Here is a 26,474-nt window from a genome sequence, read left to right on the forward strand (position 1 = left end):
GATCTGTTTTTAACTGCCATGCAAGAACTTTATGTGATCTTTCACCTAGTTCATAATATCTCTGTTTAGTTCTCATAATTGCTTTTTCCGTTCGATATGTCTGGAGTGTATTATATTTTAACTTATTAATAAGTTGTCTTCATTTTTCTTCTGTCATATTTCTTTGAGATTCTTTTTCTAATTTTATAATCTCTTTTTCCAATTGATCTATTTCTATCATATATTCCTTCTTAATTTTAGAAGTATAACTTATTATCTGGCCTCTCAAATATGCTTTCATTGCTTCCCACAATATAAATTTATCATCAACTGAATGTAAATTTGTGTCTAAAAAGAACTGAAACAAATATGTTTCCTCACAATTATGTGAGGAAATTCCTCTGGAAAGGTAAGATGTCAAGAATATCGTTGGAAAAATTGACATGGAAATTTGATTTAGGAGGATTACAACTTCCAAATTTTAAGAATTATTATAAAGCAAATCAACTTAGATTTATTGCATCTTTTTTCGAGAAAGATAAACCGGCATGGATTAGAATAGAATTAGCTAAAATAGGAGAAAACGTACCAGAAGATTTTATATACAAATGGGAATCTAAATGGATACGGGAAAAGAAAGAATCTCCTATATTAAAACATTTGATTGATTTATGGAATAAGATAAATGTTGCTGATGAGATAAAAAAATCTTTATTAGCAAAGAGATCTTTAATTCAAAATAGACTTATTCCTTTCACAATGGACAATCAACTTTTATATAATTGGATTCAAAATGGGATTAGATATATAGGGAATTGTTTTGAAGGAGGTATATTAATGTCATTTGATCAATTAAAGAATAAATATAAAATATCAAATAACACTTTATTTTGTTACTTTCAATTAAGGGCTTATTTAAGAGAAAAATTAGGTCAGACAATGTTATTGCCGAAATCTAATGAAATAGAAATTTTAATTCAAAAAGGAAATATTAAAAAATTTATATCTTGTATGTATAATTTGATTCAAAGACAGGCAATTAAACAAGGAGTCCATAAGTCAAGACAAAAATGGGAAAGTGATTTGAATATTAAAATTGAAGAAACAAATTGGTCAAGACTATGTCTTGATAGTATGACAAATACAATAAATGTTCGGTTAAGATTAGTGCAGTATAATTTTCTACATCAATTATATATTACACCACAAAAAATAAAAAAATTAAATCCAAATTTATCGGATCAGTGTTTCCGATGTAACCAGGAAACGGGTACTTTTTTACATTCGACATGGTCTTGCTCTAAAATTCAACCTTTTTGGACAAATTTAAGACTTTTACTGGAACAAATTACAGGAACACAATTTCCTCATAATCCAATATTACTTTTACTAGGTGATATTGAAGGGATAAAACCGAAACTCAAACTAAATAAGTATCAGAAAGAATTTATAAAAATTGCACTGGCAGTAGCCAAAAAAGCTATTGCAGTTACTTGGAAATCGGATACACATTTAAGTATAGACTCTTGGAAGAAAGAAATCTATGGCTGTATTCCATTAGAAAAAATTACTTATAATTTAAGAGATAAATATGAAACATTTCTGAAAATTTGGAGCCCTTATTTACAAAAGACAGGATTAAATATATAGATGCTCTGAAGATGAAACAATTGGTTATTAGGGGAAAGAAATAAATATACATATTAAAGTTATTACGAATTCCATGGAGCATGTGGCGATCTTCCAACAACCAGGCATTCTTTCTTTCTTTCTTTTTTTTTCTATAGGGCAGTCGGGGGGAGGGGTTAAGGGGAGGGGGTAAGGGTTATATACACTGTTTTTTCATCCTTTACTTTGTAACTACTTAAAAATGCAATAAAAAGAGTTTAAAAAAAAAAGAATTATGAGACAGTAAAGTGGAGCTGAGGCAAACACTGGATCAGCAGTATTGACAAGAAGAGCAAGTTTAAGAGGTCACAAGGCCTTGTTCTGCTTCAACAGCAGTTACGTATGTAATTTCTTGGCTGCCACATGATGAAACAAAACAGAAAAGCTGTGGAGCCCAAGTCATTGGATGTATTTAACGCAGAGGTTGATAGGCTCTTGATTAGTCAGGGTTTCAAAGCTTATGGGAAGGATGCTGGAGAATGGGGTTTGGGGGATAATAAATCAGCGCTGGTAGAATGGCAGAGCAGACTTGATGGGCTGAATGGTTACATTCTCCACCAATGTCTTATGGTCCTATGAGCTTACATTTCTGGGATAATGCATGTTTTTAATGCAACAAAATAAATCTGAAGATCATTATCATCCATTATATACTTCATGGTTATTTGGATTATATCAACACGCTACAAGACTTAAAGCATTTACAATGATTATACTATATTGGCAGCCAAATTGTGGCGATGCTTATGGGCTGCCCGGCACAATCCTTGTTGGTTTGACAATGACACATTTCATATAAGTTTCAATGTACATGTGACAAATAAAGTTAATGTTTAATCTTTAATTTTAATTTACAAAACATGAGGCACCAGCTACTCTACTGCATATTTCCTCTAAACAAATAAAATGCTCAATAAAAACACAGAATGCTGGCAGAACTCAGCAAGCCAGACAGCATATATGGGAGGAGGTAGTGACGATGTTTCGGGCCAAAACCCTTCATCATAAATGCTCATTTCTTTTACCTTCTCCTGCTAACCCTTGATGACTCTGCTACTCAAAAAACTACCATCCAACACTTTTAAATATACTGAATGACCTGGTTTCCACAGTTTCATCACCTTCTGGGTAAAGAAATTCCTCCTCATCTCTGTTCTAAAGGGATGCCTCTCTATTCTGAAGCTGTGCCCTCTGACCTTAGACTACTCTCCCCACCACAGGAAGCATTCTCTCCACACCACAAGCATGCTGAAATTGCAGTGGAAATCCAGTCCATGAGCAATAATGCATTTTCCACTGCACTTATGGCGAAGTCTTTGCGTAATTGTACGAGTCACTTTGAAGATGTTCTGGAACAAAAGCAAGCAGGATAACACTTTATCTAGTATTCATCTCACCTGGAGCTGTAAGCTAGCATCCGAATCCTCATAGATCCGCCGTGCTATTCCATTATTTTCCAGAGCCAATTTCTCCAGAAAGCTGAATTTAACATCATAACCAAAGCCAAGTGCATACACATTGTACCTCCCTTTTACAACATTTTTAACATTTTTCTGAATTATCACAGGATTTGATACCCCTGCAATACAATGAATAAGAATGAGTCATTGTGGAATACAAGCACTGCCAAATGTTTTTTTTTATGTAAAACTTCAAAAAGATCCTGAGGCAAATTTACTGAAAGTGGGGTGAATTTGATTTTGATTCTGTCTGCGGTTCAGGCACTTTCAATTGGTCTTTGTAAATTGTCTTGTGATTAGACCCCAGATCGGCTGGGGCTGGGGTTAAATCAGGGGTTGCGGGGCTGCGTGGCTTGAAGGGCAGATTCTGTGCTGTACCTCTAAATAAATTTTACCTACCTTGAATTATGGACAAACCTCAAGTAGCAGAACAATCTCTTTTTTTACAAAACTATAAAAGTGTATTTACAACGCATATACACAAAGGTACAGACAATTGATATTTACAAGACAGTAAGTATACTCAAATTAAAATATGGTTACTACTGTCTATAAAACAGTCTATACCACAGGGTGACCAATATTCCTGGAAGCCCCCCTGAACAAAACAATCTTTAAGCAGAGTAACTAACCGAGATGACAGTTAGCCTTTCCTAACGTGCATTCCATTGATTGTCCTTAAAATGTCATGGTCAGAAAATACTAGAAGCAATCTAGCAGAGATGGTTCCATGATCAGCAAGGGTGTGAAAATTTGTGGGACGAAGGCGGAATCGGAATCAGGTTAACTGAGATACGATATATTGTGAAATGTGTTGTTTTGCAGCAGCAGAAAAGCACTATAAGTTGCAATAAGAAATATAAAAGAAACAAATGAATATTGTAAAAAGAGAGCAAAATAATGAAGCTCACGGGTTCATGGCCTGATAAGAAATCTGATGGCAGAGGAGAAGAAGTTCTTAAAATGTTGAGCGAGTGTCTTTAGGCTCCTGTACCTCATCCCTCATAGTAGTTATGAGAAGATAGCATGGTGGGGGTTGTTAATGATGGATGTTGCCTTTTGAAGATGTCCTCGATGCTGGGGAGGCTGGTGTCCACGATGGAGATGATACAGTTTACAACCCTCTGCAGCTTTTTCCCTGACCTTGTGCATTGGTACCTCAATACCAGATGCTCTCCACGGTACATAAGTAGAAATTTGCTAGAGTCTTTGGTGACGTACCAAATCACCTCAAACTTCTAATGAAGTAAAGCCACAGGCACACTTTCTTCAAACAGGAATTGCACCAATATATCAGGGATAGATATTCAGAGATGTTGACACCCAAGAACTTGAAATTGTTCAGCCTTTCCACTGGTGACCCCTTGATGCGGATTGGCATATGTTCTCCTGACTTCCTCTTTCTGAAGTCCACAATTAGTTCCTTGCTCTTTCTGATGTTGAGTGCAATTATGTTGTTGCAACAACAGAATGAGGCTGAGAGAGAATATAAATCAGCCTTCATCAAATGACAGAACAGCCTTGAAGGGCTGCATGGCCTAATTCTGCTCCTGTGTCCTTTTTCTCAAAATAGAAAGCATGAACATGCATGAGAAAGTATTCTGACTCAAGTGGAATGACCAAAAAAGTTTCATCCAAGTTTCACAGAAATCAAATTTGTAGATGCTGGAAATGTAACATAAAAGAGGACATGCTGGGAGAGATTCAGAAGGTCAGGCAGCATCTGGACAGAAAGAAACACATTTAGCATTTCAGGTTAAGATCTTTCAAAAGAATGTCTGTGTGAGATTTCCTTCCATAAATGGGGCAACAGGGTATTTTCCTCACCTCGTATGAGGGTAGGGCAAACAGAGGAAAGTATAAATCAGCAAATGGCTGCCTCCTTCAAAAAAGGCACTGAATGAATGAGTTTAAAGTTCAAAGTAAATTTATTATCCAAGTACATATATGTCACCATATACAATACATATACAAGGGGAGACAATAGAAGTTTATAAAATTACAAGAGACAGAGATAGGGTAGATAGAGTCTTTTTCCCAGGAAAGAAGATCAAATACTAGAGGAAATAGCTGTAAGGTAAGAGAGATATGGCTGAAAGGGTTAAGGGACGTGTACAAGGCAAAAACATTTTCAGAGAGTGGGAGGTGCCTGGAATGGACAATTGTGCTGCCAGGGAGTATATGGGGGTAGGAGGTGGGGGTGAGAATGGTGCCAGGGAGAATGTGGGATAGGAGGGGTGTAGGAATGATGCCAGGGAGTATGTGGGATAGGAGGGGTATGGGAATGGTGCCAGGGAGTATGTGGGATAGGAGGGGTGTAGGAATGATGCCAGGGAGTATGTGGGATAGGAGGGGTGTAGGAATGATGCCAGGGAGTATGTGGAATAGGAGTGGTGTAGGAATGATGCCAAGGAGTATGTGGGAGAGGAGGGGTGTAGGAATGATGACAGGGAGTATGTGGGATAGGAGTGGTGTAGGAATGATGCCAAGGAGTATGTGGGAGAGGAGGGGAGTAGGTATGGGGCCAGGGAGTATGTGGGATAGGAGGGGTGTAGGAATGATGCCAGGGAGTATGTGGGAGAGGAGGGGTGTAGGAATGATGCCAAGGAGTATGTGGGATAGGAGGGGTGTAGGTATGGGGCCAGGGAGTATGTGGGATAGGAGGGGTGTAGGAATGATGCCAGGGAGTATGTGGGAGAGGAGGGGTGTAGGAATGATGCCAAGGAGTATGTGGGATAGGAGGGGTGTAGGAATGACGCCAGGGAGTATGTGGGATAGGAGGGGAGTAGGTATGGGGCCAGGGAGTATGTGGGAGAGGAGGGGTGTAGGAATGATGCCAAGGAGTATGTGAGATAGGAGCGGTGTAGGAATGATGCCAAGGAGTATGTGGGATAGGAGCGGTGTAGGAATGATGCCAGGGAGTATGTGGGATAGGAGGGGTGTAGGAATGATGCCAGGGAGTATGTGGGATAGGAGGGGTGTAGGGATGGGGCCAGGGAGTATGTGGGAGAGGAGGGGTGTAGGAATGATGCCAAGGAGTATGTGGAATAGGAGCGGTGTAGGAATGATGCCAAGGAGTATGTGGGATAGGAGCGGTGTAGGAATGATGCCAGGGAGTATGTGGGAGAGGAGGGGTGTAGGAATGATGCCAGGGAGTATGTGGGATAGGAGCGGTGTAGGAATGATGCCAGGGAGTATGTGGGATAGGAGGGGTGTAGGAATGATGCCAGGGAGTATGTGGGATAGGAGGGGTATGGGAATGGTGCCAGGGAGTATGTGGGATAGGAGGGGTGTAGGAATGATGCCAGGGAGTATGTGGGATAGGAGGGGAGTAGGTATGGGGCCAGGGAGTATGTGGGATAGGAGGGGTGTAGGAATGATGCCAGGGAGTATGTGAGAGAGGAGGGGTGTAGGAATGATGACAGGGAGTATGTGGGATAGGAGTGGTGTAGGAATGATGCCAGGGAGTATGTGGGATAGGAGGGGTGTAGGAATGATGCCAGGGAGTATGTGGAATAGGAGTGGTGTAGGAATGATGCCAAGGAGTATGTGGGAGAGGAGGGGTGTAGGAATGATGACAGGGAGTATGTGGGATAGGAGTGGTGTAGGAATGATGCCTGGGAGTATGTGGGATTGGAGCGGTGTAGGAATGATGCCAGGGAGTATGTGGGATAGGAGGGGTGTAGGAATGATGCCAGGGAGTATGTGGGATAGGAGCGGTGTAGGAATGATGCCAGGGAGTATGTGGGATAGGAGGGGTGTAGGAATGATGCCAGGGAGTATGTGGGATAGGAGGGGTGTAGGTATGATGCCACGGTGTATGTGGGATAGGAGGGGTGTCGGAATGATTCCAGGGAGTAGGTGGGATAGGAGGGGAGTAGGAATGATGCCTGGGAGTATGTGGGATAGGAGGGGTGTAGGAATGATGCCAGGGACTATGTGGGATAGGAGGGATGTAGGAATGATGCCAGGGAGTATGAGGGATAGGTGGGGTGTAGGTATGGTGCCAGGGAGTATGTGGGATAGGAGGGGTGTAGGTATGGGGCCAGGGTATATGTGGGATAGGAGGGGTGTAGGAATGATGCCAGGGCGTATGTGGGATAGGAGGGGTGCAGGAATGATGCCAGGGAGTATGTGGGATAGGAGGGGTGCAGGAATGATGCCAGGGAGTATGTGGGATAGGAGGGGTGTAGGAATGATGCCTGGGAGTATGTGGGATTGGAGCGGTGTAGGAATGATGCCAGCGAGTATGTTGGATAGGAGGGGTGTTGGAATGATGCCAGGGAGTAGGTGGGATAGGAGGGGTGTAGGAATGGGGCCATGGAGTGTGTGGGATAGGAGGGGTGTAGGAATGGTGCGAGGGAGTGTGTGGGATAGGAGGGGTATAGGAATGGTGCCAGGGTGTATGTGGGATTGGAGGGGTGTTGGAATGATGCCAGGGTGGATGTGGGATAGGAGGGGTGTAGGAATGATGCCAGGTGGTATGTGGGATAGGAGGAGTGTAGGAATGATGCCAGGTGGTATGTGGGATAGTAGGGGTGCAGGGATGGTGCCAGGGAGTGTGTGGGATAGGAGGGGTATAGGAATGGTGCCAGGGTGTATGTGGGATATGAGTGGTGTAGGAATGGGGCCATGGAGTATGTGGCATAGGAGGGGTGTAGGAATGGTGCCAGGGAGTATGTGGGATAGGAGGGGTGTAGGAATGGTGCCAGGGAGTATGTGGGATAGGAGGGGTGTAGGAATGGGGCCATGGAGTATGTGGCATAGGAGGGGTGTAGGAATGGTGCCAGGGAGTATGTGGGATAGGAGGGGTGTCGGAATGATGCCAGGGAGTATGTGGGATAGAAGGGGTGTAGATATGGGGCCAGGGAGTATGTGGAATAGAAGGGGAGCAGGTATGATGTCAGGGTGTATGTGGGATAGGAGGGGTGTAGGAATGATGCCAGGTGGTATGTGGGATAGGAGGGGTGTAGGAATGATGCCAGGGAGTATGTGGCATAGGAGGGGTGTAGGAATGGTGTCAGTGAGTATGTGGCATAGGAGGGGTGTAGGAATGGTGCCAGGGAGTATGTGGGATAGAAGGGGTGTAGATATGGGGCCAGGGAGTATGTGGAATAGGAGGGGAGCAGGTATGATGTCAGGGTGTATGTGGGATAGGAGGGGTGTAGGTATGGGGCCAGGGATTATGTGGGATAGGAGGGGTGTCGGAATGATGCCAGGGAGTATGTGGCATAGGAGGGGTGTAGGAATGATGCCAGGGAGTATGTGGGATAGGAGGGGTGTAGGAATGATGCCAGGGAGTATGTGGGATAGGAGGGGTGTCGGAATGATGCCAGGGAGTATGTGGGATAGGAGGGGTGTAGGTATGGGGCCAGGGAGTATGTGAGATAGGAGGGGTGTCGGAATGATGCCAGGGAGTATGTGGGATAGGAGGGGTGTAGGTATGGGGCCAGGGAGTATGTGGGATAGGAGGGGTGTAGGTATGGGGCCAGGGAGTATGTGGGATAGGAGGGGTGTAGGTATGGGGCCAGGGAGTATGTGGGATAGGAGGGGTGTAGGTATGGGGCCAGCGTGTATAGGGGATAGGAGGGGTGTAGGTATGGGGCCAGGGAGTATGTGGGATAAGAGGGGTGTAGGAGTGATGACAGGGAGTATGTGGGATAGGAGGGGTTTAGGTATGGGGCCAGGGAGTATGTGGGATAGGAGGGGTGTAGGTATGGGGCCAGCGTGTATAGGGGATAGGAATGATGACAGTGAGTATGGATATCGGAGGGTTGTAGTAATGATGCCAGGGAGTATATGGGATAGGAGGGGTGTAGGAATGATGCCAGGGAGTATGTGGGATAGGAGGGGTGTAGGTATGGGGCCAGGGAGTATGTGGGATAGGAGGGGTGTCGGAATGATGCCAGGGAGTATGTGGGATAGGAGGGGTGTAGGTATGGGGCCAGGGAGTATGTGGGATAGGAGGGGTGTAGGTATGGGGCCAGGGAGTATGTGGGATAGGAGGGGTGTAGGTATGGGGCCAGGGAGTATGTGGGATAGGAGGGGTGTAGGTATGGGGCCAGCGTGTATAGGGGATAGGAGGGGTGTAGGTATGGGGCCAGGGAGTATGTGGGATAAGAGGGGTGTAGGAGTGATGACAGGGAGTATGTGGGATAGGAGGGGTTTAGGTATGGGGCCAGGGAGTATGTGGGATAGGAGGGGTGTAGGTATGGGGCCAGCGTGTATAGGGGATAGGAATGATGACAGTGAGTATGGATATCGGAGGGTTGTAGTAATGATGCCAGGGAGTATATGGGATAGGAGGGGTGTAGGAATGATGCCATTATCCTATGGAGTTTAGAAGAGCAGAAGGTGACTTGAAAAAAAAGACTTGAGGTGTCTCAACAGGGTGGACGAGCAGGGATTATTTCCCACTGTGAGAACCTAGAACTAGTGGTCATTGTTTAAAAATGGGGGGTAATGCATTCAAGACAGATAAAATAACTTTCTTTTCCTCATAAAGACAAAATCTTATGAACTCTTTGTTTGAAGGGAGATGAAAGGAGATTAGTTGAAGGCTTTAAAGCAGGGGTGACAAGCTAGAAGTGAAAGATACTATCACTAGTGGTCAAAGTTATTGTGAGCGGAGATCAAGGTGGAGCTGAAATTATAACCGAATCATGTTGGTGAATGGCAAAGCAGACTTGCAGGGCCCAGTGCTCTCGCTCTGCTCCTGATTGAGATCGTCCTATGTGATAACTGATTCTAGATCAGTTTGGGACATCTTGAGATCAGAAATGGTGCTCTGTAAATGTACACTGAATCCTGATGAAAGGTTGAGTTCCACCAGCATTTTGTGTGTTGCTTTCTTCTTATCGTTGTTATTGTGCTGCCTTCTTGTGTTCACTCAGTGCTTCCCTGCAACGGTTACTCAGTGGAGGAACAAGCAATCTACAGTCATGCCACTCAGGCACTTGGGCTATATTATTTGTTTACTTTGTGTCTGTATGTTTTACTGAATTCATAACCACGTGAGCTATTTGTGATATGTGCATGACATTTTGTACTCTAGTCCCAGAGGAATGTTGTTTCACTTGGCTATATTCATATATGGTTGAATGATAAATAAACTTGAACTTGAAAACTAAATTTCAGTCAATATAAATTATTGCATTCCTGGATACCATGCTGGATAAATAGAACTAGGGAAATGTGAATTAATTTCAATGAAACGTTAGCTTATGCCAGCTAGTGGAATGGTGCTGCAGCAAAAACCTGGCACTCAACGTCAGTAAGATGAATGAGCTGATTGTGGACTTCAGGAAGGGTAGGACGAAGGAGCATATACCAATCCTCATAGAAGAGGAGAGAGTGAGCAGCTTCAAGTTTCTGGGTGTCAAGATCTCTGAGGATCTAACCTGGTCCCAACATATCAATGTAGTCATTAAGAAGGCAAGACAGCGGCAATACTTAATTGGAAGTTTGAAGCGATTTGGCATGTCAACAAATACACTCAAGAAATCCTATAGTTGTACCATGGAGAGCATTCTGACAGGCTGCATCACTGCCTGGGCTACTGCACAGGACAGAAAGAAGCTGCAAAAGATTGTAAATCTAGTCAGCTCCATCTTGGGCACGAGCCTACAAAGTACCCAGAACATCTTTAGGGAGTGGTGTCTCAGAAAGGCAGTGTCCATTATTTAAGGACCTCCAGCACCCAGGGCATGCCCTTTTCTCACTGTTACCATCAGGTGGGAGGTACAGAAGCCTGAAAGCACACACTCAGTAATTCAGGAACAGCTTCTTCCCCTCGGCCATTTGATTGCTAAATGGACTTTGGAGCTTTGGACACCACCTCACTTTTTTAAAATACACAGTATTTCTGTTTTCACACATTTGTAAAAAATCTATTCAATATACCTAATTGATTTACTTGTTTATTTATTATTATTATGTTTTATTTTATGTTTTTTTCTCTCTCTGCAAGTTTATGTATTGCATTGAACTGCTGCTGCTAAGTTAACAAATTTCACGTCACATGCTGCTGATAATAAACCTGATTCTGATAATGTATCCTGGTGAATGTTTAACATAATTCTGAATCTAGTTTGGTAATTTCTGGAATGAAAGAGATATTATTTCTATTTTTATGTTTTAATTAATACTAGTTTTAAAGAATGTCCACCTCAGTTGCTTTCCAGGCTTGGACTTTTCTATATGTAAACAAGCCTGCCCAGGGTGGAAGTAGAATGCATTTATTTTACTTACCACTATTTGGATCCCCATCAGTTAACAAAATAATCATGGAGACGCTTCTCTCAGGCAGTTGCTTTCTCTGATGAGCCTTGTCCAGAAGTCTCACTGCCTCCAACATGGGATCATTTATGTTTGTTGCTGTAATATAAAACTATCTTAATTTTGCTTTTTAAGATTTTGCAGTTTGGGGTAGAAATTTATTTGTTCCTTCATGTTACCAAGATACAACACAGGCAACTAAATTATACAAAGCAGCAAGCACAAAATGCTGGAAGGACTCAGCAAGTCAGGCAGCCTCTATGGAGGGGATAAGCTGTCAACGTTTTGGGCCAAGACTCCTGCTGACGGGTCTCAATCTGAAACATTGCCTTTTCATTCCGCTCCATAGATGCTGCCTGACCTGTTGAGTTCCTCCAGCATCTTGTGTGTTGCTGTGGATTTCCAGCATCTGAAGAATGACTTGCCTTTATAAACTATATGTAGGGAACAACAGCTGACAACATGTAATATCTTCCAAAGCATAAGATTCCATTTCTTCAGGGCAGAATTTCCTGATCCGTGAGTACAGTACACAGCAAATGAGTGAAAAACAACTCTGATGGAGTCAATCTCAGGGACCTGAGAATGAATCCTTTAATATTCACAGCTCCCAAGGGACAATTAAGAAATTCTGGCTCTGTGATTCATTCAAAGGAACTATTTTTTAAAAGTTACAGTTACGGAGTTCTACAGCATCTAAATTAGTCTTAATTGGCTGCAGTTGGCCCACATCTCTCGAAACCTTTCCTATCCACAAATATCTTTGAAATGTGGTTAATGTATCTGCCTCAACCACTTCTTCTGGAAGCTCATCCATTTACTGACCACTCTCTGGGAGAAAAGGTGTCCCTTAGGCTGATGTTAAATTTTTCACTCCCACTATAAGCCCATGCTCTCTGGGTCTTGATTTCCCATCCCTGGAAAAAAGACAGTGTGCATCGATGACCTGCATGATTTTATACATCTCTATAAGATCACCCTTCATTCTCTTACACTCCAGTGAAAAATCTCCTAAGTTACTCAACCACTCTCCACAACCCAGTTCTTCAATTCTCACCAGTACCCTCAAAACCTCTCCCCACACTCTCTCCAGATTCATGGCATCTTTCCTATAACAGTGACCAAACCTGAACGCAATATTCCAAATGTAGTTTCACCAAACTCTTGTACATAGCATCCTAACTACAATACTACATCCTGCCTGATGAAGGCCAGCATTACCACCACCTTCATTGTCACTTTCAGAGAAATGTGACTTGGTCCTTCTGTTCTACAACACCCCAGGGCCTTGCCATTCACTGTGAAAGCCCTATCCTCATCTGTCTTTCAAAATAGAACTTCACACCTATTCAAATTAACGTTCATTTGCCATTCCTTTACCCTAACCTAACTGATCAAGATCTCCCTGTAAATTAAGATAACCATTATTACTGTTTCCAACATCACCCTCTATTTTACTATAATCTGCATTAGCTTGATTTTGTGTGGAAACAGGATTATTGATGAAAAAAATCATTCGCCCATTTTTGTTTTAGTCCTGACTTATAGAACATAAATTCATAGACAAAGTGAGGGATTGACTTTGAAAAATAATTATCTTGCAGCATTTCCTTTTCTCCTCAACTCATTTTGAAATTAATTGACAAAAACCATAATTATTACCTCCATTGGCTGTAATTGTTTGCACATACGTTTTTGCTGAAGCCACATTATCTTGATTTGCTTGAAACAGGGAATTCCTCCATGTTTGATGAGAATCATCAAATATGATAATGGCAAAATGATCCATTTCATCCATGTCATCTAGTATCTTTAGAAGTGCTTCATTTGTCTGAAAGGGACAACATAATAGTTCATAATTATAACTTCTGACCTTTGATTTTAACAGCCACTGTTACATTCTATGTTTTAGGCAACACCCAATGTAACTGGAGGAGTCCAATGGGTCAGACAGCATCCAAAGATGGAAATGGATAGTCAATATTTTGTGTCAAGACCCTTCTTCAGAACTGATAAGAAAGAGTGGACTTAGCTCGTATAAAGAGCTGGAGGGATGGGTTGGAACTAGAGCTGGCAGGTGACAGGTGCATCCAGGTGAGGGAGTGTGGACAGTGGAAATTATGTAAGAAGCAGGGATGTGATAGGAGAAAGTGACATAGGCTGAAGAAGATGGGTTATGATAGACACCTGTATCTTCACAAACAGCTTTGCCATAGTGGTGCTGAGGGAGGACGGAGTCTACAAAAGGATTTGGACAGGTTTGCAGAATGAGCAAAGAAATGGCAGATGGATTACAGTGCAGGGAAGTGTATGGTCATGCACTTAGGTAGAAGGAATAAAGGTGTAGACTACTTTCTAAATGGGGAGTGAATTCAGAAATAAGAGGTGCAAGGGGACTTGTGAGTCCTAGACCAGGATTCCCTAAGGGTTAACTTGCATGTTGCATCTGTGGTAAGGAACTCAAATGCAATGTTAACATTCATTTTGAGAGGACTAGAATACATAAGCAAGGATGTAAAGCTGAGACTTTATAAAGCATTGGTCAGACCACTCTTGGAGTATTCTGAGTTCTGGGCTTCATATCTAAGAAAGGATTGGAGAGGATCCAGAGGAGGTTTAGACTCATAGAGTCATTGAAAAGTACAGCACAGAAACAGACTCTTTGGCCCATCATGCCTGTGCCGAACCACTTAAACTGCCCACTCCCATTGACCTGCACCCTACATAGCCAAACCATCCATGTACCTATCTCTTAACATTGAAATCGAGCCCACATGCACCCTTTGCACTGTCAGCTCATTCCATGCTCCTATGACCCTCAGAATGAAAAAGTTTCCCCTCATGTTCCCCTTAAACTTTTCACGTTTCACCCTTAACCCATGTAGTCCCATGCAGCCCTAGTGGATAAAGCCTGCTTGCACTTTCCGTATATAATTTTGTACACCTCTATCACATTTCAGAACAATGTCTATCAATCAAACCTCCACGCTGACTGAATGGTGCAAACCACCCAAATAGCTGAAAACCACCAAACTGAAACACCGTGAGTGTGCTGACACCCTGAATTCCTCTATGGAAACTGCTCTAAGCAGACTGGTTGAGAATCCACCAGACAATATTACTGAGCATTGGAATGCCTTCAAAGAAACGGTCTACAGCGCTGCCCTGGACATCCTGGGGAAAGTCAAGCACAAGCATCAGGACCAGTTTGATGAGAGAAACCAATCTGTGCAAGACCTAAGAGCTAAGGCAGCTGCACACCAGGCTCTTCTTCCACACCCAAACTCAACTTCCAATAAACGTGCTTTTTTGAGTGCAAAATCAACTTTGCAGAGGCAGCTCAGGGCTATGAAACACCAGTGGTGCGCAAACAAGGACAAGGAGTTACAAGCCTTCGCTGACTGTAATGACTCAAGAAGCTTCTATGAAGCAATCAATGTTGTGTATGGTCCATCAAACAAAGCACCTCACAACTCCTGAGCAAGGACCGTACATCCATTTTCACTGAGAAGTCGGAGCACATGAAAAGGTGGCAAGATTACTTCTATGAGCTGCTGAACAGACCAGAAACCATCACCGATGAAGCACTGGGCAGAGTAAACCTCGACCCACTGTTCAAGCTAGATGCTCCCCCTACTCTGAGGTCATCAAACAGCTAAAACCCAACAAAGCACCAGGCCCTGTCGGTATCGCAGCCGAGATCTACCAGTATGGTGGTAACACACTGACATCAGGCCTGCACCAACTGTTCAGAAAGTTGTGGGGAGCTGCAGAACTACCACAAGACTTCAAAGACGCATCAATCGTGACCATCTACAAGAACAAAAGAGACAAGAGACTACAACAATTACCGTGGCACCTCTCTTCTGTCAGTTATGGGAAAATGCCTCTCGAAGATAGTTAGACACTTGGTGTCCAACATCAGTTACAATATCCTTCCAGAAAGCCAGTGTGGTTTTTGAGCAGGCCGTAGTACAGTGGACATGATCTACTCACTGAGGCAGTTCCAAGAGAAACGTGTTGAGCAGCAGAGAAGTCTCTCTGTCACATTTGTTGATCTAACCGCTGTTGGTAGAGATGGCCTGTGGAAGCTCCTACCAAAATTCGGTTGCCCCCCCACGCCTAACGACTATCATCTGTCAGTTCCACGAAGGCATGGAAGGCCGCATCAACATGTGTGATGAGTTGTCAGACCCATTTCCCATCAGCAACAGTATAAAACAGGGTTGTGTTTTGGCTCCGACTCTGTTTGGACTATTCTTCGCTGCTGTTCTTCAGAATGACACACCAGGCCTGAAGTCAGGGGTCTTTCTACAAATGAGGGTGTGCTACAAATAGCTGTGCACTGGTTTCCAGCTCTCTTCAAGACTTAAAGGAGATCAGCAGTCACTTTGCCAGTGCAGCCAAAAACTTCGGACTGACAATCAGCCTGAAAAAGACTGAAGTTTTGTACCAACCGGCTCCTGGCTCAAGCTACAAAGAACCAACCGTCCTCATTGATGACACTCGTCTCAATGCTGTCAACAAGTTTTGCACCTGGGCAGCATAATAACATCCTCAGCTTCTCTGGATGTGGAGATTGAGTCAAGAATCAGAAAAGCTTGCTTACCTTTGGTCAGTTTAAAGATAGGGTTTGGTCACAGAACATCAGGTTGGCCACCAAGTGCAAGGTATACAGGGCCATTGTCATATCAGCCTTGTTATACGGATGTGAGACGTGGTGCCCATATCAGAGTCACTTACGCCAGCTTGACCAACTGCAGCAGCGTCACCTACGTTCTCTGATGAAGATCACCTGGCGAGACAAGGTCTCCAATACTGAGGTCCTCTCTCGAGTCGGAATGCCAGGAGTTTCATCCTTGGTGATGTCAGCCCAACTGCGCTGGGCAGGACATGTTGTCAGAATGCCTGGTGGAAGACTGCCCAAGGACATCTTGCAAGGCCAACTGTCCAGTGGAACCTGAAAACGAGGAGGCCAGTGTCACGTACCCCGTGACTGGGTTAAAGAACCAGCAGAAATGGAGAACGCACCGGAGTTTGGTATTGCTATAAACTAATAGTGTTTATCAGTAATTAAGCAATACAGTAATATAAATGCAAATATATTGAACAGGTTAGCAATGATATATATATGTGTGTGTGTATGTGGAAATAGGAACCAAACTAGGCTCTTTCAAACCTAGGGGTAAATGGGTAGTCTTACGATGTGATGAAGAGAGTTCAGTTCAGTTTGAAGTAGTTAGCTGAGTAATGTTGGAGAGAGAGAGAGAGAGAGGTGATGCCGTTGATCTTCCCGTTGTCTTCTGAAGTCCCGTTGTGGTCACCGACTATGACCATAACATGTACGACCGTTCTTCAGTGCTGGAATTATCACCCAGGCAAGGATGGACACACAAATAATTCCCCACCGGTCGCACCTTGTCACACTGCTGGAGCCACTGATCGATTTCCCCGAATCGATCCCCCAAAACCCCACTTTCCAGTGGGTGCAACAAAGCTTGTTCAGTGTCCGAACTCTGTGTCTCGTGGTGTGTCTGTCAGTGTAACAGCAGACCTGGCTTTTATCTCCATGTTCTATACAGAAGCCTCAAGAAACCTGACGTTGCTCCGTCAACATGGGAGGATCTGGCACAAGATCACTCACAGTGGAGTGAGTGGATAATTGTTTATCGGGATGGAGGCCGGTGACTAGCGGGGTGCCTCAGGGATCTGTTTTGGGCCCAATGTTGTTTGTAATATACATAAATGATCTGGATGATGGGGTGGTAAATTGGATTAGTAAGTATGCCGATGATACTAAGGTAGGAGGTGTTGTGGATAATGAGGTGGGCTTTCAAAGCTTGCAGGGAGATTTATGCCAGTTAGAAGAATGGGCTGAACGTTGGCAGATGGAGTTTAATGCTGAGAAGTGTGAGGTTCTACATTTTGGCAGGAATAATCCAAATAGAACATACAGTGTAAATGGTAGGGCATTGAGGAATGCAGAGGAACAGAGAGATCTAGGAATAACAGTGCATAGTTCCCTGAAGGTGGAGTCTCATGTAGATAGGGTGGTGAAGAAGGCTTTTGGAATGCTGGCCTTTATAAATCAAAGCATTGAGTACAGAAGTTGGAATGTAATGTTAAAATTGTACAAGGCATTGGTAAGGCCAAATTTAGAATATTGTGTGCAGTTCTGGTCACTGAATTATAGGAAAGATATCAATAAATTAGAGAGAGTGCAGAGACGATTTACTAGGATGTTACCTGGGTTTCAGCACTTAAGTTACAGAGAAAGGTTGAACAAGTTAGGTCTCTATTCATTGGAGCATAGAAGGTTGAGGGGGGATTTGAACGAGGTATTTAAAATTTTGAGAGGGATAGATAGAGTTGACGTGAATAGGCTGTTTCAAATTAAGAGTAGGGGAGATTCAAACAAGAGGACATGATTTGAGAGTTAGGGGGCAGAAGTTTAAGGGAAACACAAGGGGGTATTTCTTTACTCAGAGAGTGATAGCTGTGTGGAATGAGCTTCCTGTAGAAGTAGTAGAGGCCAGTTCAGTTGTGTCATTTAAGGTAAAATTGGATAGGTATATGGACAGGAAAGGAGTGGAGGGTTATGGGCTGAGTGCGGGTAGGTGGGACTAGGTGAGATTAAGAGTTCGGCATGGACTAGGAGGGCCGAGATGGCCTGTTTCCGTGCTGTGATTGTTATATGGTTATACGGTTATATGTTGGACACCAGCTGTCCATCAACCTGCTCCGCCCTGCTCTCTCTGCAGGAACTTTAACAAGCAGGCAAGTGACCTCGGGGAAAAGGTAAACAAGCTGGCAGAGAAACCATACCATCAATCTTTTGAGCAGTTTCTGTCTGTCTGTCTCTCTCTCTCATTGTGCTGGATGCCTCCCTCTCTCTCTCTTAATAGCAGTACAGTTCATAGGGTCTATTCTGGACCCCCTTACAAACTAGATTTTCCCATGACATCAGCGACTACAGTACAAGGATGTTCTGCACAGGAGCCTCAAGAAACCTGACATTGCTCCGTCAACATGGGAGGATCTGGCACAAGATCACTCACAGTGGAGGGACGCCATCAGAAAAGGTGTGGACACTGCTGAGAACAGGTTCATAGAGGCAACAGAGGAAAGGCACAGGAAGTGCCACAACAGAGCTTTTGCTCCTGCTGCCCCTTCAGGCCGCACCTGCCAAATATGTGGCAAGCAGTGCCGGTCAAGGATCGGCCTGTATAGCCATTCCAGGACGCACATATCAAGCCCCACTAACTGACTGAAGGAACCATCATCACCCTATGGGATGGATAGCCAGAGAGAGAGAGAGAGGTTGATCACATATCCTCTCAGTCTTCTATGTTCCAGGGAATAAAGTCCTAACCCTTATAAGTTAGGTCATCCAGACTCAGCAACGTCTTTGCAAATTTTCTTGGTACTCTTTCAGCCTTATTTATATCTTTCCTGTAGGCCAGTGACCAAAACTGCTCACAATACTCCAAATTAGGCCTCAGTAACATCTTATACAACTTCAACATAACATCCCATCTCCTGTCCTCAATACTTTGATATATGAAGGCCACTGAGCCAAAAGTTTTCTTTATCAAATATCCACTTGTGACACCACTTTCAGTTATGGACCTGTATTCTCAGATCCCTTTGTTCCACTGCACTCTTCAGTACCCTACCATTCATTGTGTAAGACCTACCCAGTTCTACTAAATGCAACACCTTGACCTTAGCTGCATTAAATTCTATCTGCCATTTTTCAGACTATTTTTCTAGCTGGTCCAGATCCTACTGCAAGCTCTGGTAGTCTTCCTCGCTGTCCACTATATCCCCAATCTTGGTGTCATTAGCAAATTTGCTGATCCAGTTAGCCAGATTATCATCCAGATTATTAATATGGATGACAAACATCAAAGGACCCAGCACTGATCTCTGTGGCACACCAGTAGTCACAGGCCTCCAGTCAGAGGCAAATATCTACTGCCACTCTCTGGCTTCTCCCACAAAGCCAATGTCTAATCCAATTTACTACCTTATCTTGAATATCCTTCTTGACCAACCTCCCTTGTGGGATCTTGTCAAAAGCCTTGCTAAAGTTCATGTAGAGAGCATCCACTGCCTTGCCTTCAACAATTTTCCTTGAAAAACATGATCTACCATCCACAAGCCATGCTGACTATCCCCAATCAGTCCACTTTCATCTATCCAGTCCATTAGAATACCTTCCAATAACAGGCTTACCATTTCCTGGTTTATTTTTAGAGCTTTTTCTTAAACAGCGGAACAACATTAGCTGTCCTCCAATCCTCTAGTACCTCACCTGCTGTTAAGAATGATTTAAATATCTCTGCTGTGCCCTACAATTTTTGCACTTGCCTCACGCAGGGTCAGAGGGAACACCCTGACAGACCCTAGGGATTTATCCACCATTATTTGCCTCAAGACAGGAGGAGCTCCTCCTCTGTACTCTGCATAGGCTTCATGACCTTGCTGCTTTGCCTCACTTCTATAGACTCATATCCCAGAATAATGTTGCAGATGAAAGATGTGAGGACTATTTACTGGCCGTATTTACTGGAGTTTAGAGGAATCGGTGGGAATTTCCTTAAAACCTACCAAATATTGAAAGGCCTAGATAGTGTGGATGTGGAGAGGATATTTCCAATAGTGGGAGTTTCGAGGACCAGAGGAAAATAAGATTGAAAAAGCACAGAGAACATTTACAGGGTTGCTGTTATAACTTGAGGACCTGAGTTATTGGAAAAGTTTGAAAAGATTAGGACTTTATTCTCTGGAGCATAGGAGAATGAGGGGAAATTTGATAGAGGTATACAAAACTATGAGGGGTATAGGTATGGAAAATGCAAACAGGCTTTTTACACTGAAGTTGGTTGAGATGACAGCTAGGGGTCATATGTTAATGGTGAAAGGTGAAATATTTAAGGGGTCATGAGGATGAACGTCTTCACTTAGAGGGTGGTGTGAGTGTGGAATGAGACGCCAGCAGGAATAATGGATGCAGGTTCGGTTTCATCATTTAAGAAAGGATTGGATAAATATGATCCAAGTCAGGTCGATTGGTCTTGGCAGAATAGTAGTTTGTCATGGACTAAATAGGCCAAGGGGCCTCTTTCTCTTCTGTAGTGCTCTATGACTCCATGAGAATAGAAGGATGAGAATAGAGATGATGAGGAATTTCTTTAACCAGAGAATGGTGCATCTGTAGTGAACTGCCACAGACAGCGGTGTCACCGAGTATGTTTAAAGCAAAGGTTGATCGATTTTTAATTAGAAAAGATGTGGAAGATTTTGGGGAGAAGGCAGGAAAATGGGGTTGAGAGAGAAAATATATCCGCCATGACCGAATGTTGTAGCAGACTCAATGGGTTGTGTAGTGGTTATTTGAAAACAAACCAAAACCACTTAGACTAGAGATACAGAAAGGTGGAGTGGGGCTGGGTGGAGGTTGACACTGTATAATGCACTATCCACCATAATGAAGTTCCAAAGTTCTAAAAAGTACATTCGATCCTTAATTAAGAAATCAGCAAAGACAAACAATCTTGTAGCAATAAAAAACTAACAAAACTAAAACTAGAGATTTAACAAAATAAGCCGTCTAATAACAATCTAGTGGTAATGTTAACAATTACATTAGCATTAGTGATCAACAAAAAGAAAATCATTCCAGCTGCCTCCCTAGCTCTAACTAGACCAAAACTGAACTATGGCAACACAAAATACATTAGAGACACACTGATAGAAAATAGATTCATGGCTCCTGCCGGTTGAATGGCCTTTTCTTATTTCTGCTCCCGTGATTTATGGTCTTATAATAGGTGATCGGAATCAGAGACAGCACCCAATGAAAAAGAACATGCATCGGTAATTTTGACCAAATAACTTGAATTGGATTTGCACTATAATTATAACTTGAAATGTACTCAAAAAGTGTATTGAGGAAACACTTATTAGGGATCATTCTGTGGTTATGAAATTATGGATAGCATAACTCTGTATTATCCAAAATGTGAACCAGTCTTCAGGAAATAAAACCTGTCCAAGTTTAATATCTAGTTGATAGATTGTGGCTAGTGAAGCCAATCATGTGGGTGTGGGTCAAAATGAATGTTCCTGGTTCAAGATAGATCTCTCTTGTCACTTAATCTTCTGGTGAGTGTTTTATTCATGGAGCTGTGGCGACCCATTTCCTGGCACATCCGAACCGACTCACAATTAGATAGCCTACGGGGGTTTGCGAGCACAGAGCTTTGGAGCCTCTGCGCCATGAGGGGGCAGGTTGAGGGAGGCTTAAAAGTGAGGCTGAAGATTTCGAATAAAGTTTTTTCCTTCGACTGCAGTTACCGACTCCGTGTCGTAATTTTAGCGCTGCGTGTAGCACACCGCTACAATTGGTGACCCCAACGGTCCAAACGATTTTTCGACCAGAAATGACCGACGCCGCCTCTGTTCATGCGGTTTCGTTGAAACTGCCGGGTTTCTGGACACAGTGCCCGAACCTATGGTTCCAGCAAGCCGAAGCCCAATTCCACGTTCGCCAGATCACCTCAGAAGACACCCGCTACTACTACGTGGTGAGCTCCCTCGACCAGGACACAGCGGCCCAGGTCACGGAGTTCGTACAGTCGCCCCCGGCAGACGGCAAGTACACGGAATTCAAAGCCCTGCTCCTCAGGACTTTCGGACTCTCACGGCGCGAGCGGGCTGCCCGTTTACTGCACCTGGATGGCTTGGGCGACAGACCTCCATCGGCTTTAATGAATGAGATGTTGTCTCTCGCTGACGGACACACACCCTGCCTCATGTTTGAGCAGGCATTCCTGGAGCAGCTGCCCGAGGACATACGCCTGCTGCTATCCAACGCGGATTTCAGTGACCCCCGGAAGGTGGCAGCCCGGGTGGACTTGCTGTGGAACGCCAAAAAGGTGAGCGGGGCATCCATCGCACAGATCTCCCAGCCACGCTCCAGGCAGCAAACCAGTCCAGGCCCGGCCGCAGAGCCCGCCAACCCCCGGCCCAATGTACACTGGTGCTTCTACCACCAGCGGTGGGGCGCAGAAGCCCGCCGTTGTCGCCCACCCTGCAAGTTCCCGGGAAACGCCAGGGCCAGCCGCCGCTGATGGCTATGGTGGCTGGCCATCGGGCTAGCCTCCTGTTTGTGTGGGATAGAAGGTCGGGACGCCGGTTTTTGGTCGATACTGGGGCTGAGATCAGCGTTTTACCTCCGACGAGTTACGACACCCGCAGCAGGGCACCGGGTCCCCCACTGAGGACCATGAATGGCAGCACAGTAAGGACCTATGGCACCTACAGTTCGGCTCCAGCCAGTTCACGTGGGACTTCACACTGGCCGCCGTAGCCCAACCGCTTCTGAGTGCGGATTTTTTGCGGGCTCACAGCCTACTGGTCGACCTGCCCAGGAAGAGACTAGTACACGCCGAGACCTTTCAGCCGTTCTCCCTGGGTGCAGCCCAGTTGCCAGCCCCTCACCTCGGCTCCATCACGCTGTCCGACAATGACTTCACCAGGGTCCTGGCGGATTTCCCATCGGTTCTGGCACCGCAGTTCACAGCGGCCATGCCCCGACACGGCGTACAGCACCACATCCCGACCCAGGGACCACCCCTCCACGCCTGCGCTCGGCGGCTTCCCCCGGACAAGCTCCGACTGACGAAGGAGGAGTTCCAGAGGATGGAGGAATTGGGGATCATCTGGCGGTCCGACAGCCCATGGGCCTCCCCCCTGCACATGGTGCCCAAAGCGACGGGGGGCTGGAGACCGTGCGGCGACTATCGCAGGCTGAACGAGGCTACCACACCGGACCGCTACCCTGTGCCGCACATTCAGGACTTTGCAGCAAACCTGCACGGCGCACGGATCTTCTCCAAGGTAGACCTCGTCCAAGGGTACCATCAAATCCCGATGCATCCTGACGACGTCCCCAAAACGGCTCTCATCACCCCGTTTGGCCTTTTCGAGTTCCTCCGCATGCCGTTCGGCCTGAAGAATGCCGCACAGACGTTCCAGCGGTTAATGGACGCGGTGGGACGGGACCTGGACTTCGCGTTCATCTATTTGGATGACATCCTCATAGCCAGCAACAGTCGTCAGGAGCATCTGTCCCACCTCCGTCAACTCTGCGCTCGACTGAGTGAGTACGGTCTTACAATCAACCCCGCCAAATGCCAGTTCGGACTCAATACCATTGACTTCCTGGGCCACAGGATTACTAAAGACGGGGCAACCCCTCTGCCCACTAAGGTAGATGCGGTCCGCCTCTTTCCCCGACCCACCACGATCAAAGGCCTTCAGGAATTCGTAGGTATGGTCAATTTCTACCGCCGCTTCCTCCCTTCAGCTGCCCGGATCATGCGCCCCCTGTTCGCCCTGATGTCGGGTCCGAGCAAGGACATTACCTGGGACGAGGAGTCCGCTGCCGCTTTCGTTCAAACGAAGGAAGCTTTGGCGGACGCCGCAATGCTAGTACATCCCAGAATGGACGCCCCTACCGCCCTCACAGTGGACGCATCAAACACAGCAGTCGGTGGGGTGCTGGAGAAACTCATCGCAGGTCGCTGGCAACCCCTGGCATTTTTCAGCAAACACCTGCGACCACCCAAGCTCAAATACAGTGCTTTCGACCGGGAACTGTTGGCGCTCTACCTGGCAATCCGGCATTTCAGGTACTTCCTAGAAGGTCGGCCCTTCACCGCGTTCACGGACCACAAACCGCTTACCTTTGCGTTTACGAAAGCGTCCGACCCCTGGTCGTCCCGCCAGCAACGCCACCTGTCCTACATCTCTGAATACACAACGGATGTCCGGCACGTCTCGGGTAAGGACAATGTCGTGGCGGATGCGCTCTCTCGCCCTACCGTTCATGCCCTTTCCCAAGGGGTAGACTTTGAGGCGCTGGCAGAGGCACAGCAGGCGGATGAGGAGATTCCGAGTTACAGAACCGCAGTCTCCGGTTTGCAGCTCCAGGACCTCCCCGTGGGCCCGGGTGAGAGGACCCTACTCTGTGACGTCGCCACCGGCCAGCCCCGTCCCGTCATCCCGACAGCCTGGCGGCGCCGCGTTTTCGACTCCATTCATAACTTGGCGCATCCCTCCATCCGGACAGTTGTCCGGATGGTTTCCAGCAGGTTCGTTTGGCACGGACTCCGCAAACAGGTCAGTGAATGGGCCAAAACGTGCATGCACTGCCAGACGGCCAAGGTGCAGCGGCACACCAAAGCCCCACCGCAGCAGTTCCATCCCGCCCACCGGCGTTTCGACCACATTCATGTGGATATTGTGGGCCCCCTGCCAGTGTCGCGCAGAGCGCGGCACCTCCTGACTATTATGGACCGGTTCACAAGATGGCCAGAGGCGGTCCCGCTCACCGACACCACCTCCGAATCTTGCGCCTGAGCCCTGATCGCCACCTGGATATCTCGTTTTGGTGTACCAGCCCACATTACCTCCGACAGAGGCGCCCAGTTCACCTCCAGCCTGTGGTCAGCTATGGCCAGCCTTTTGGGGACTCAGCTGCACCGCACCACTGCCTACCACCCACAGTCGAACGGGCTAGTGGAGCGTTTCCACCGTCACCTGAAGTCGGCCCTCATGGCCCGCCTGCGAGGAGCCAACTGGGTGGACAAGCTTCCCTGGGTCCTACTCGGCATCCGCACAGCGCCCAAGGACGACCTGCACGCCTCGTCGGCCGAGTTGGTATACGGCGCGCCCCTGGTCGTCCCCGGGGAGTTCCTACCAGTCCCAAGGGGGCAAGAGGAAGATCCCGCAGCAGTCCTGGGCAGACTACGTGAGAAGCTCGGTAACCTGGCCCCCATACCCACTTCACAGCACGGGCGGCACCCGACCTGCGTACCCAAAGACCTACAGAACTGTAAGTTTGTGTTTGTACGAAGGGGCGGGCATCGGCCACCGCTGCAGTGGCCATACAAGGGGCCGTTTATGGTGCTCCGGAACAACGGGTCCACATTCGTGCTGGACTTTGGGGGGAAAGAGGAGGTTTTCACGGTGGACCGCCTCAAACCGGCCGAGTTTCCGGCACCTCGGCGCAGAGGCCGACCTCCCAAGCAGGTTCTGGCCCAGACTGTGGACATTGGGGGGTGTATCGCTGGTTCTGGGGGGGGGTTATGTGGCGACCCATTTCCTGGCACATCCGAACCGACTCACAATTAGATAGCCTACGGGGGTTTGAGAGCACAGAGCTTTGGAGCCTCTGCGCCATGGGGGGCAGGTTGAGGGAGGCTTAAAAGTGAGGCTGAAGATTTCGAATAAAGTTTTTTCCTTCGACTGCAGTTTCCGACTCCGTGTTGTAATTTTAGCGCTGCGTGTAGCACACCGCTACAGAGCCATCATTCAACACTGAAACAAAAGAGGTATATTTTGTGTGTCTGGATTTTGGACAGAGGCTTTTGGAACAAGCACCAGTGTCGAATATATAAAGAAGTTTTGTAGTTAGTAAGTGCTGCCATTGTTTATACTGTACGTAATTCTATAGAGTTACTTGACTATATTCCAAATGTTTAAGTTAAGTACTAATTCAAACAATTGAAACTGTAGTAAATCATTTGTTCAAAATGTTGGAGGAACTCATTGGGCCAGGCATTATCTATGGAAAAGAGTACAGTTGACATTTCAATCTCAGCCTGAAATCTTGATTGTACTCTTTTCCATAGATGCTGCCTAGTCTGCTGAGTTCATCCAGCATTTTGTCTATGTTGTTTGGATTGCCAGAGTCTGCAGATTTTCTCTTGTTTTTGAATCATATATTGCTATTTTTGAGTTTTTGAAAAAATTATTTATTTATTAAATTTTAGAACATTACAAGAATAAATGTGATGATAAAATAGTAAGAAAAATAATATTAACCCTCCCCCTCCCCTTAATCCTCCCCCCCTTAACCCTCGTCTAAAGAAAGAAAAAAAAGAAAGAAGAGAAAGATTGCCTGGATATCGGAGGATCCCCACATGCTCCATGGAGTTCAAAATAATTTTAATATTTATTTTTTCTTCCCCAATTACTTTATAATTTTATCTTCAAAGGACCTATGTATTTAATCCT

General features: G+C 45.5%; 1 protein-coding gene across 1 annotated transcript in view; it reads right to left on the reverse strand.

The window, feature by feature from the left end:
- The window catches only part of LOC132377870 (inter-alpha-trypsin inhibitor heavy chain H3-like), a 162,039-nt gene that overhangs the window by 111,221 nt on the left and 24,344 nt on the right, over positions 1–26,474 (reverse strand). The window contains exons 9-11 of the mRNA XM_059944307.1: positions 13,047–13,215; positions 11,358–11,483; positions 3,045–3,226 (exon numbers count right to left, since the gene is read on the reverse strand). Coding sequence (XP_059800290.1) covers positions 3,045–3,226; positions 11,358–11,483; positions 13,047–13,215 — 477 coding nt within the window. The remainder of the gene's footprint in view (positions 1–3,044; positions 3,227–11,357; positions 11,484–13,046; positions 13,216–26,474) is intronic.

Source organism: Hypanus sabinus, chromosome 19 (genome assembly GCF_030144855.1).
Source record: "Hypanus sabinus isolate sHypSab1 chromosome 19, sHypSab1.hap1, whole genome shotgun sequence".
NCBI lineage: Eukaryota > Metazoa > Chordata > Chondrichthyes > Myliobatiformes > Dasyatidae > Hypanus > Hypanus sabinus.